The sequence below is a fragment of the Podarcis raffonei genome, chromosome 14 (genome assembly GCF_027172205.1).
Source record: "Podarcis raffonei isolate rPodRaf1 chromosome 14, rPodRaf1.pri, whole genome shotgun sequence".
NCBI classification, from domain to species: domain Eukaryota; kingdom Metazoa; phylum Chordata; class Lepidosauria; order Squamata; family Lacertidae; genus Podarcis; species Podarcis raffonei.
The window spans coordinates 38728875-38741110 of NC_070615.1; the positions used below are offsets into that span (position 1 = coordinate 38728875).

At 46.0% G+C, this 12236-nt stretch overlaps 1 protein-coding gene across 5 annotated transcripts in view; it reads right to left on the minus strand.

Annotated features, from left to right (window-relative positions):
* The window catches only part of LOC128401423 (uncharacterized), a 95266-nt gene that overhangs the window by 3741 nt on the left and 79289 nt on the right, over window positions 1-12236 (minus strand). For 3 of the 5 annotated variants that reach the window (XR_008327470.1, XM_053364448.1, XM_053364450.1), the window contains 10 exons: window positions 11757-11912; window positions 9477-9642; window positions 6843-7027; window positions 5625-5717; window positions 5232-5436; window positions 4533-4720; window positions 4013-4110; window positions 3285-3469; window positions 1077-1279; window positions 399-588 (listed from right to left, as the gene is read on the minus strand). Coding sequence is in view for 4 of the 5 variants with exons in the window: in XM_053364448.1 (XP_053220423.1) it covers window positions 399-588; window positions 1077-1279; window positions 3285-3469; window positions 4013-4110; window positions 4533-4720; window positions 5232-5436; window positions 5625-5717; window positions 6843-7027; window positions 9477-9642; window positions 11757-11912 (1669 nt within the window). In the remaining variant the exon portion in view is untranslated. Of the gene's footprint in view, window positions 1-398; window positions 589-1076; window positions 1280-3284; window positions 3470-3985; window positions 4111-4532; window positions 4721-5231; window positions 5437-5624; window positions 5718-6842; window positions 7028-9476; window positions 9643-11756; window positions 11913-12236 lie in introns of those variants that run through there. The other 2 variants (XM_053364449.1, XM_053364451.1) reach the window with 2 other exon arrangements.

The window sequence follows — 12236 nt, forward strand, 5'->3', positions numbered from 1 at the left end:
TTTGCAAAATCTCAAAATGATGATGAAGTTTTGAGCTATTTTTAAGGAAATTCGCCCAAATCTACACGTCTGACATGGACATGGGTTGCCATACATTCGGATTTCCCCAGACATTTCAGCAATTTCTGCCTGGGTACTGTTTACAAGGGCCGAATCCTGGCATTGTCCGGAAAATTCCCAGCATATGGCAGCCCTAAACTAAGTTTGGTGGGAGATATATTACATTAGTCACATAATTTCGCCATAGTGGAAAGCAAGACGAATATCAGGTTTTGGCAGAAGACAAACTGCAGCAGAACAGAAACTGATCTGCATGTGGCATATACAGGGTGGAAAGGGAAGCGATGGCTTCTTATGTTGCTATCCAGCACACCTAGCTCAATACGCAGAGTACAAACCATGGTGCCATCCATCCAAAGTAAGGGTACAGATGTCATAGCGAAGATCACATGAAAACAAAGCCCCATCGGTCAGGGACACTTCTACAAGATCAGAATATCTTTGGATTGCAAGGCCATTTTCTTCAGGAGGGATGTCAAAATGCTGGCAGTTCTCCTCCGACAGGGAATAGTTGTACTTCTTGTAGATCTATTTAAAAGCAGCAAGGGGAATATAAGTTACAATGAGACTGGGTTTTCAGAATGCAAAGAGGTTTGCAATAAGTTGGTGAGGTGGCCTTGGCTTATTATAGAAATTCTGCATCTTCCCACCTAAATTGCACCCACAAGAGGCCTTTGGGGCACAGCTGGGGTTGGGGAAATCTCAGATCTAGAGGGCAAATGCAGCCCTTTCACTGGTCCTTGGGACTCACTCCAGGGCACATACTTTTGCAAGCCCCACCCCTTAGCAGCCCCACACCCATTCCCCCCCCCCCACTCTCATCTGTATGTAAACTTAACACTGGACAGACTCCAGAACAATTTCCTCTGGTTTATAGTTTTAGTCAGCCCACATTTCCTATCAATAAGAACCTCCTCAATATAAATACAAAATTAAAACCTGGAAAGCATAAATACCACTCATTGCACTCCAAAGTTAAGACACAGATGTAAAAATGGAGAAGACCTTGTAGTTACCTTCTGTTCTGGGTAGATAACAACAGTGGTACCATTCATGGTGATGTGCAGTGACCGTCTGCCACTGCTGGTCAGATTTAATATTACAGTAAATGCATCATGAACAAAATCCTTGGCCAGGAGGACACTGCATTTGGAGGTCAAACTGAATATTTTCCCGTCGAATGTCCTCAGGTGCTTATTCCCCATCAACAAGGCATGATCTGGGAGGATGTGAAAAGTGGGGTCACTAAACCACCCACGACCTGTGTTGGAACAGCTAGGCTTGCCATATTTCAAAAAGCAAAATCCCTAACACCCCCAAAGTTGTTGAACTTTCTTAGGAAACAAAGAAAGAGGACACATTTTCCAAATTCAAACAAACAAACAAAAAATTCAAGAGCCAATTCTTTTTCTTCTTCCTCTAGCAGGGAAATAAAGGGAGATTCCTTGTTGAGGTTTTTCCACCCTGCTTTGGGAGGGTGGGACTGAGGAGATAAGTTCCTTTGGACCTGCTCCTGAGCAAGTAGCCACAGGTGCCCTGAAATATACTCGGAGTCGAGTGTGGATTTCATGCTCCTTATTCAGCTCATAATAGCAAGGAAATGAAAGTTCCCCCAAAATATCTGCTTTAAATACATTATTTACACAATGGGCCACACGTGATTGGCTAATTCCGGGATTCTCCTGTAGGCCAATCAGGTTGCGGATTCACTTCCACCTGGAGCTGGATTGGGTGGCTCCTGCGGATCAATCATACTGCTGCATTTTTCTAGGACCAATCAGACTGCTGCATTTTGGATCCTATTCAACTCAGTACATAACATGCCATGTTCCCTTTTAGCCAGGCTTCTCGCCTCCTTCTCTGTGTCCTAGAAAGGGGAGCAATTGTCCTCCTCGAGGCAGCAGCTGAGGCAGCTTCGAGAAGGGAATGCAGCAGCTCTTGAGGGGGGAGGAAGGTGGGGGCAGGATAACTGAGTCATCTTTATTTTCCTCTCTGGATGGCTGGCGGGCGCTCGGGGCCGCTCTCGCCTTCTTTCCACGGTCCTTTGCACTCCCCTCCTCCTCCTCAGTTGGGGCTGCTGTATGTGGGGAGGGGGGTGCTTTGGGTCTCCCATGTAAGGGGGGACATTCCTTCTGCTGCTCAGAGGAAAATATGTACGGGAAATTCTGGACATCTCTTAAAATTCAAAAAATTTCCCTGGAAACAAGAAGAATTACCGATGAAAGAAGAGTGGCAAATGAAGTTAATGGACTATGCAGAATTAGATAAATTAACAGGAAGGATTCGAAACCTGTGGGATCAGAGATTCTTAGAAGACTGGAGTAAATATCTGAACTATCTAAAAAGCAACTGTAATAAACAGATTACGCTAGTAGGACTGCAAGAAGTTCTGTAAGGAGGATTATGTGAAATATTGCAATGAAGATTATGAAGAGAATTATTAGTTAATGATAATTCAAAGTAACAGAGAAATTAAGAAATGCAGAATAAGTGATAAAGTATGGAAAATCTTCAGAGATTGTTGATGGAAGTCTAAAATATTGTATAAGATAAGAATTTATGTTAAATGATTGTTGGAAATGATATGTTTTTAAAAAAATAAATCACAGGAGAGGGTCCACAGCGAGCACAGGGTACATTTTAGGCATCCGATTTCCTGGCATGTCCAGAATTTTCTGGATATATGGCAAGCCTAAACTGTGAAGCAGGCCCAGCTGAACATCGGAAGCTGCTTTCAACTGAGCCAGACCCTCAAATCCAGCTAGTTCTGTACTGTTCCACAGGTGGTGGTTTGCCAGGATTGTAGGAAGGAGTCCCTTGTAGCCATCTCTGGAGATGCCAGGGACCTTCTCCATACAAGGCATGTTGAAATGGCTAAGCCAGAGATGCTTTCTATCCACACACACACACACACACCATTCTAGGATAGGAGAGGGTCCACAGCGAGCATAGGGTACATTATGAAATTTCCAGGCAGTGGGACCTAACCTCAAACATTGGCCTGGACATCTGCACTGAGGTCACTTCCAGCATTTTGCAAGAAGGGTTCAAGTGCATAGCGGAAATTTACGTTTGCGCAATTAAAGTGGAAGCTGTGAAGGAAATTGCAGAGATGCAGGGAACAGTGGGGTTGTTGTTGTAACAGCTCCTGTGCATTCCTTTCTGTCTTATACCCCATGAGATAAGAGGAAGTGTATGGAAATTAGGGGTTTTAGAAGACTTACGCTCAAACGGGCTCTCCATAATTCTTTGCTTGAATCGGTAATATTCCGCAGCTGGGTTGATGCTGTACAGCCGTCGGAAGGGCTTCATAAGTTTCTCTTCGATGAGATAGTTTGTGATGTTTGCCAGGTCCAGCGTGGGTTCTCCTTTAGGCTTCACTGGCAATCTCACTTCCACAGAGCAGTTTCTGCAAGGCACCGTATGAACTTCAGGAGAGCCCAATAGGTCTGGCCAAAGGCCCATTCTGGTCCCACAACCCAGATGCCTATTGGGAAGCCCGCGAATGGGACCTGAGCCCCCCAGCACTTTCCCCATTTGCAATTCCTAGCATACAGTGGAGGCAGAACATAGGCATTGTGGCTCATAGCCATTGATAGACTAATCCTCCATGAATTTATCTCTTTTGAGGCCATCCAAGAAGAGAGCCATCACTGCCCGATTAACTGTGAGGCTCAGTGGACAGTTCTACACCATTTTGTGAAGAGGGAGACACAGCTGCACTGTTTGCTTGTCATCTACTCTGCTGGGGTCTTCCCAGCTGGGAAGGCAACCCAGTTAATAGCCCAAATGGGAAATGAGTGGCAACGTCAGAGTCCAGGCAAGATGCAGGCAGCCATGCCATGTGGCAAACGTAACTGTTTGAAAAACCAAAGTATGGGTGCGTGGGCATATATATAAAACACTGCATTTTGTAGGAACTCACCCAAGTGCAATCATTCCACAGTGTTACCTGGCTGAAAAACTGTAGAGGCTTGATAAAGGTTTCTGAAGCTTGTTCACTGCTCTGGAAAATTTGGCTTCTGCCCAGCTCAGCATCTGTTGTGTTGCCTGTTTTGCAGGGTGAGTAAAAAGAACACAAACCCAACGAATTAATATTGCTAAATTTAAACTGGATTTTTTTTTTTAATTTTAAAAAGCAATGGCAGAGAGTGTGTATCTTTAAAAAGAAATCTGCTGGTTGAAGTCTGAAGACGTGAGGACGTGACAATCTTGCTGACACCTCCCCGCCTTGCCATGGCAAGATGAGAGCCAAGTTCTGGGACATATTTTGAATTTTGAGAAAGCAATGCGGGCACCCATCATGAAATGGAAAACTTCATGATGCGTACCACAACACAAAATGGCGGTCATGAGGGCCTGGCACAACACAAAATGGTTGCCACATATAAAAGAGACCTTCCAAATTGACAATTCTGTGATTGTATGATAAGCAAACTCCTGTTGGAAACAAATAATTTTTAAATACCAACCATATCCAAGGCAGTTTTCAACATTCTCAGGGAAACCTGGATTGGCTCCATTAGCCACACATCCTTCACCAGCATGGGCACAAAAGCCTGGAGTTTCTTCAGATACTCCTCCGTCCTCTGTTGCCACACCTCGTCCAAAGGTTTCAACGTCACGTCGTAATAGGCATCCTTCAGTGTTGTCAATGGCTCTTTTAAAAAGGAAACAGGGCGGGGAAGAGAGTGTGATGGGGAGTGGGGAAAGGGTTGTATCCATCACTGCTCCTACTCAGAGTAGACCTATTGAAATTAACATACATGACTTGAATGGATGGGCAAATTTGCCAATTTCAGCTTCTCGTTTTCCCCACCCTGAAATTCAGTTCTTCAAATTTCTGCGTCACTTTTTAAAATTTTATTATTTAAAACGTCCTTGTGAAAATGCATCAGCAATTTCTTGAAAATTTCTTCTAATAATACACATTTTTGTACAGGCAAAAAATATACAAGGAAGGTGCAAGGCAGAGCCAGTGAAGGCTACATCATCTGGGAAGAAGGGAGGTAGTTGGGGAGGGGGCGTGGTCTGGTGAGAGTCCCAAGGGCCAGATAGAACGGCTCGGAGGGCCACATACCTCCCCACCCCCTGAACCTGAGAGTCCCCATCTTTGGCTAGGCCCTTATTTTTTTTATTTTTTCTTAATCACTCCACCCTGCCCTGCTTACTTTGCATCTCCATCTGCATTTGTTGTATGATGACTTGAAGTTTGCCCAGGTAAAGTGGGAGGCTGTTCTGTAGTACTTGCTTGACTCCACTCTGTTTCCACAACTGGACGACTCCTCTCATTTTGTTTTGGAGGATTCCTGCTACTTCCTGGGAGGTTTTTAAAAGCCATTCAACAGCATCATAGAGAAAGTCAACGTGTTGCACCTGCAGGGTTTGCACCAAACCAAGAAGTGTACTAATTGGCTGCAGTTTTTTTTTACAAGTACACAATGAAGAAAGGAGACACAGTTGTACTGTTTTTGTTTCATATAGCAGGGATGGTGAATCTGTAACCCTCCAGATGTTATTGGGCTAACCCTGATCATTTGCCATAGTTGCTGCCAACTTCTTACCGATTTCCTGAAATCCTGGAGGCCTCCTTCCAGGTTCTTGATCTTTGCCACTAGCCTGTGCTGAAGATCGGATGCGATCTTACTCAGTTTTGACTGCGAGAATCAGAAAGAAGACGACTGGTTTTGAAAAGATTACTAAGGTGAACACGAGGCCTAGCTCTCACTGTCTGGGATCTCTAAGGCACTATTTCAACAAATTAACATTTAAAGCAGTGTCATGCCACTTTTAAACAGTCATGGCTTTTCACAAAGACTCCTGGGAAGTGTAATTTGGTAAAGGTGATAAAGGTTGTTAGGAGTCCCCTATTCCCCCTCAGAAAGCTACAGTTCTCAGAATAGTTTAGTAGTTAATCGCTCTTTCTAGGGCACTCTGGGAACTGTAGCTCTGTGATGGGAAATGAGGATTGCCTAACCATTCTCAACAATCAAACTACATTTTCCACTGTCTAGAGTCCAGCTGTGGATCATGTTTACTTCATGTTTACCCATGATTTGACACCACAAAACTGGGATTCTGTCACTCCACCCCACCCCTCCACTAAGTGATCTCAAAATCTCCCTTCCAGGCACATGACTAGGTGCTTACCTGCCTCAGCAAACACAATCATTCTCCATCTAGCCACCAAGAAACAAAACCCCAAACCACTAGGAGTACTGTACTTTTCTGTGTAGAAGACGATGATTTTCTCTTTGACTGTTTTTCGGCAATTGCCCCTAAAAGAATCCTAAAAATGGCTTGACAACCCTGGGAAATCCTTCGCAAAAAAATAGCTTGACAACTCTGGGCAATCTCCCCCCATTTCCCTAAATTGGAGTCCCCCCAAAATAGGGGTCGTCTTATACATGGGGGCGTGTTATACACGGAAAAGTACGGTAAATCTCCTGGCTCAAACAGCAGCAGGTGGGGGTCTTTGACCCTAGCACAGCCCCACCCCCAAATGTGAGACCCCTTTGGTGTCTCTCACTTTAGGGGTACCATCACCAGGGTCACTGCTGGCCACATCTGGCACAGCAATGTGTGCATCCCCACCAAGAAATCTTGGTCTCCGAGGCCAACTGGTATCAAGCAACAGGATGGAGGTGTTTATGCCAGAAATGGTCTTTCCCCACCACAAAACCAGAACATAACTGCCCTGATCCCATCTTGAGCAAAAATAATAACAAGCGCAGAACAAAATAGGGATCTGGAGAGTCCCATTGTTTTTGAAAACACCACACCTCTGTTTTAGCGACTGGACCTCCACAGCCATGGGCCTTGAAGCTCAAGCTCTTGTTGGAGGCTTCAAGGGCCAAGTGACCCACTTCCTCTCGTCTCTCTCTGTTAATGACAAGGTAGGCATTGAAAGCGGCATGCTGTTGGCCATCTGTGCAAGCCTCAAGCTCCAGCCCATCCTCAGCATCCGCTGCAAGAACCAAGAGAAGAACAAAGTTTTAAGCCTCCTGCGGTCACGGTGGAAAAAGAGAAATGTGAAATCAAGGAAAGGAAGGAAGCGGCCATTGCAAAACGGTAGAAATCATCACAGAACTGTAGAGTTGCAGACAAACTCGAGAGGTTTGGAGGGTGGCAACACAAGAACGGGGCCTTCTCTGCAGTGCCTCCCCATCTGTGGAATGCTCTTCCCAGGGAAGTTCACCTGGCACCTTCATTATACACCTTTAGGTGCCAGGCGAAAATGGTTCCTTTTCAACCAGGCCTTTGGTTGATCTGATTTACATCCTATGCCCTTTTAAAAAAAATTTGGGGGGGGGTGGGAGGTGGCTATTGGGTTGTTTTTATTTTTATTAGGTATTTCGTGGTTTTATATCTTGAGATCCCCAGGTATAGGGCGGTATATTAAATAAAAAAAAAATTAAAATTAAACAAACTTCCAAAATATAAACAAAAAAGGAGGCTGCCAAATCACCATCACTGCTACTCTGGGTTACAGGTGGCCATGAGTCCTACGTTACACAGGACAGTCCTCTATTTGAAGACTTGACCTTTCCATGCCCCCACATAACCATAAGAAGGAAGAATCATAGAATCATAGAGTTGGAAGAGACCACAGGGGCCATCGAGTCCAACCCCCTGCCAAGCAGGAAACACCATCAGAGCACTCCTGACATATGGTTGTCAAGCCACTGCTTAAAGACCTCCAAAGAAGGAGACTCCACCACACTCCTTGGCAGCAAATTCCACTGTCGAACAGCTCTTACTGTCAGGAAGTTCTTCCTAATGTTTAGGTGGAATCTGCTTTCTTGTAGTTTGGATCCATTGCTCCGTGTCCGCTTCTCTGGAGCAGCAGAAAACAACCTTTCTCCCTCCTCTATGTGACATCCTTTTATATATTTGAACATGGCTATCATATCACCCCTTAACCTCCTCTTCTCCAGGCTAAACATGCCCAGCTCCCTTAGCCGTTCCTCATAAGGCATCGTTTCCAGGCCTTTGACCATTTTGGTTGCCCTCCTCTGGATACGTTCCAGTTTGTCAGTGTCCTTCTTGAACTGTGGTGCCCAGAACTGGACACAGTACTCCAGGTGAGGTCTGACCAGAGCAGAATACAGTGGCACTATTACTTCCCTTGATCTAGATGCTATACTCCTATTGATGCAGCCCAGAAGAGTTGCCCACCAAGAGCTGTGTTTTATTTGTATCCCACCTGGATCAAATTGAGAAACAGACATACAACATATGAATTTGTTTCTTTAAAATCCCTAAACTCCTTTTTGTCCCTTCCCAGCTACTGCAAGGGGAGTTAAATCAGAGAGACAGAAAGAGTTGGACCTAAGGTCACCCAGCTCCACAAGGATTTGATCTCTAGCTCTCCCACTGCTACTCAGATAGATGCAAGGGCTTTGGGAATCTCTTCCAGCCTCAGGGCCACATTGACTAATGGGCAACCTCTGGGGGGCCCGCATTTCAATGGTGGGTGGGGCCAGAGGCAATAGCAGGTGGACCAGCAGGTGTAGCCTGCTGTAAAAAAGTGAAAGTCACATTTTGGCAGTGCACGGGTCAGACTTTTCTACAGAGAGGTCTTCCTTTCCAGAAAAGGAAGAGGCATTATTATTATTATCAGGACATATTCCAGGCAGGCAAGAAGCTCTCTGGGAGGGCATGGGGGAGGGCCAGTGAAGGGTGAGGACCAGGGATACCATCTCTAGGGGGCCAATGGGGCCCGAGCACCCACAAAAAATTGTTGTGGGTGCTCAGCAACCACACCGCAGCCCCCCATCACGTCACAAGTGCTGGGCACCCATAACCTGGGACCCAAGTTGGCGCCCCTGATGGGGACTGAGGAGAGCTCTGAGGGCCACACAGAGAGCTATGGTGGGCCACATTCGAGCCTGAGGCTCCCCTCCTCTAACCACTGTTGGGATTTTAGTTCCCACCAGCTGCGAGTAAGCAGCTACATTGTTGACATCATGTGATGTCCCTGAGCGTGAGACAGGAAGTCTCTGCCAGTTCTCAGTGTAACCGGGTGGAGTTACTGAGTCTTGTTCTTCCGCTTCTGGGTAGAAGCTGAGTCGAGTTGGAGACTCTTGTGCTGTACTGCTCAGAGAGCAGATATGTTTTGTACAGTCTTAATAAAGTAGCAGTAGACTATGGACTGTCTCTTTCTTCTGTGATGCGTTGCCAGGAGAAAGTGAGTGTGCTCCTTTCAGAAGGGAGAAGTCTCTGGACTGATGGAGGATTCCAGCCAGAGAGTGACCACCAGAGAGAAGCCCCGGCGTCTTGGGAAGCTTGGCATCTTTCCCAGGCAGGCGTTTTTCCATCAACCACAACAGCACACTGGCCATCACTTTGAGGGATTCCACATGCAATTGGACGCCAATTATACAGAACAGAGCACCACGGAATAGCAAATTTACCTTTCAGGTATCCCATGTAACATTGAAGGCATCCTTTTCCTTTGGAAGCTGCTAACTTCACTGCCTCTTTTGGGTCAATCTTCGCCTCCACCCGGACTTGACTTTGACCAGCTGAGGAAGCCACACTTCCCACCACACCCAGCCAAACAACATCAGGTGCTTTGAGCTGTGGAAAGAAAGGAAAAACATTTTCAGCAACTGGTTTTCAGAAGCGTTACCACCTCTACCTTTGGAGGCAGAACTTAGCCATTGTGACTAGTAGCCATCAGTAACGTTCTTCTCCATAAATTTGCCCATTTGTCTTCTAAAGACATCCTACTGGGCGGCCGTCCCTGTGGGAGTGAGTTCCATAGTTTAACAATTTGCTGCGTGAAGGATGACTTAGTTTCCTCTGTCCTGAATCTTCCAGCATTCATCTTCTTTGGAAATCCATGAGTTCTAGCATCATGAGAGACGGAGGCATTTTTTTTAATCCTCTACCCACATTCCCCATGTCACACATAATTTTATACTATTCTGTTGTGTCACCTGTTCCTCTCCTTTTCTATAAACAAAAGAGTCCCAAATGCAACAACCAAAAGCCAGTGTGGTGTAGTGGTTAAGAGTGGTAGACTCGTAATCTGGGGTGCCGGGTTCGCGTCTCCGCTCCTCCATATGCAGTTGTTGGGTGACCTTGGGCTAGTGACACTTCTCTGAAGTCTCTCAGCCCCACTCACCTCACAGAGTGTTTGTTGTGGGGGAGGAAGGGAAAGGAGATTGTTAGCCGCTTTGAGACTCCTTCGGGTAGTGGTAAAGCGGGATATCAAATCCAAACTACTACTACTACTACTACTACTCCTCTTCTTCTTCTTCTTCTTCTTCTTCTTCTTCTTCTTCTTCTTCTTCTTCTTCTTCTTTCCTCATACTGAATGGTGATTTGGAGTGGTATGGCGAGAAGGCACTAGGCCCTAATTGAATTCTGCTCACACCCACCCAGGGCCGTCTTTAGCAGATGTGGCGCCGGGGTGCAAATATCCACCTAGCGCCCCCAAATTACAATGGATGGCGGCGGAGGGGGGGGAAGCTGCGCACTGCCAGCCATGGGGGGGGCGCAACTCTCCCCCATGCTGCTGCAGGAAAGCAATCCCCCACAGAGACTTGGGAGGGAAGCTGCGTGCCCGCCAGCCATATGGTTGGTGGGGCACAGCTGGCAGGAGTGCCGGGAAAGGGGAGGCAGCTGGCAAAGCTGCACAGCTCCTCCACTCGCTGGGGTGCCCCTGAGAGGCCGACGCCCTGGCGCAATGCACCACTAAGCCCTATGGGAAAGACGGCCCTGCACCCACCCAGCTACTAGTAATTTTAAAGCTCCCCCTGCCCGTCCACTCTTCAAATTATCTCTATGCACCTGAATACCTTTACCACTAGGTGGCAGTGCATGCTCATTTGCAATAAGGGTGGCAGATGAAGGTAATTTCTGAACTCAAATAGTTATGGCGGATGCAGGATTGTCGTGGCAAATTGCATGTCACGTAGCAGGGGTGTGCAAGAAAGGCCCGGCAGTCCTTTCTCTTGCAACAGTTCTGCTGGGAGGGGAAAATTTGCACTAAAGGAAGGCAGGGAAATGAGATAGTGCTTAACCCTTTGCCTGCCATTGGAACTTAAGTGCCTGCTGCATCAGACTGAAGGGATATTCAGTCCAGAGCACGGTCAAATTTAGGTTTGATGAGGCCCTAAGCTACTGAAGGTAATGGGGCCCTTTATATGTCCAGCTGTCCTTTGTCAACAACAAATTGTTGCTGTTTTTTGTGTTGAATATATGCTATAAGGTAGTTTATGGACCTAATAGGTATCTAAAACCATTTGCACATAACAAAATATGTATTTTATCAAAGTAATTGTTGAACTGAAATACAATTAAGAAGAAGTATATTAATAGTGAAATACAATTAAGAAGAAGTATATTAATAACGATATATTTTAGGGAGCAGGCTAGCAGGTGGGGTCCATTACTTACATCATAGGAGCCCACACAACACAAAACACTGTTGCTGTATGTAGGTTTTATTTTATTTGTTTTTCATCTTATATTTTGGAAATGTACATCCAGTTGTTTTTTCCTTTACATTTTTTGGGGGCCGCCAAGAGAGTGGGATACAGGCCTGAAAGAAGTTGCTCCCATGAGGCTCTTAGCACCCAGGCAGGTTTGTATAAGGAGATATGATATCTCAGGTAGCCTGGGCCCAAGTCACATATACAAATAAAGGAATGAATGAATAAAGGCTTGCCTGCCCCACAACTCACTGAAAACTCTGTTGAATAGTTCCTCTCTTCGGCTGTGCTACGATTTCTTAAGGCGGCTGTGATAGACCCCTCGCCGCCAACAAGGCTGAGTTTGCCTTCTGATCGCCAGAGAAAACCTCCCTTGTTTAGCTGGTGCTTCCCAGAGAGTGCAATTGCCTAGGAAAAGAGAGTGGGTGGAATTACCAGAGACAGAGGAAAGTAAAGGGGGGGGGGGAGAATAGGCATGTGTCACGGTGGGTAAGAATGATATGTCTCTGATACTGCTTCCAAGTCTTGACAGGCAGGGTGCCCCCAAAGAGGAAATGCCCCCCACAAAAGGTTTGCATAAAAATTGCATATGGTAATTGTTATGTATAGATGCCAGTTTCAAAATAATGACTATAGCTGGAATGGAACATGAGAAAAGCCCTGTTGGATCAGGCCAAAGACCCATCTAGTCCAGCATCCTGTTTTCACAGGGGCCAACTAGAGGCCTGTCAT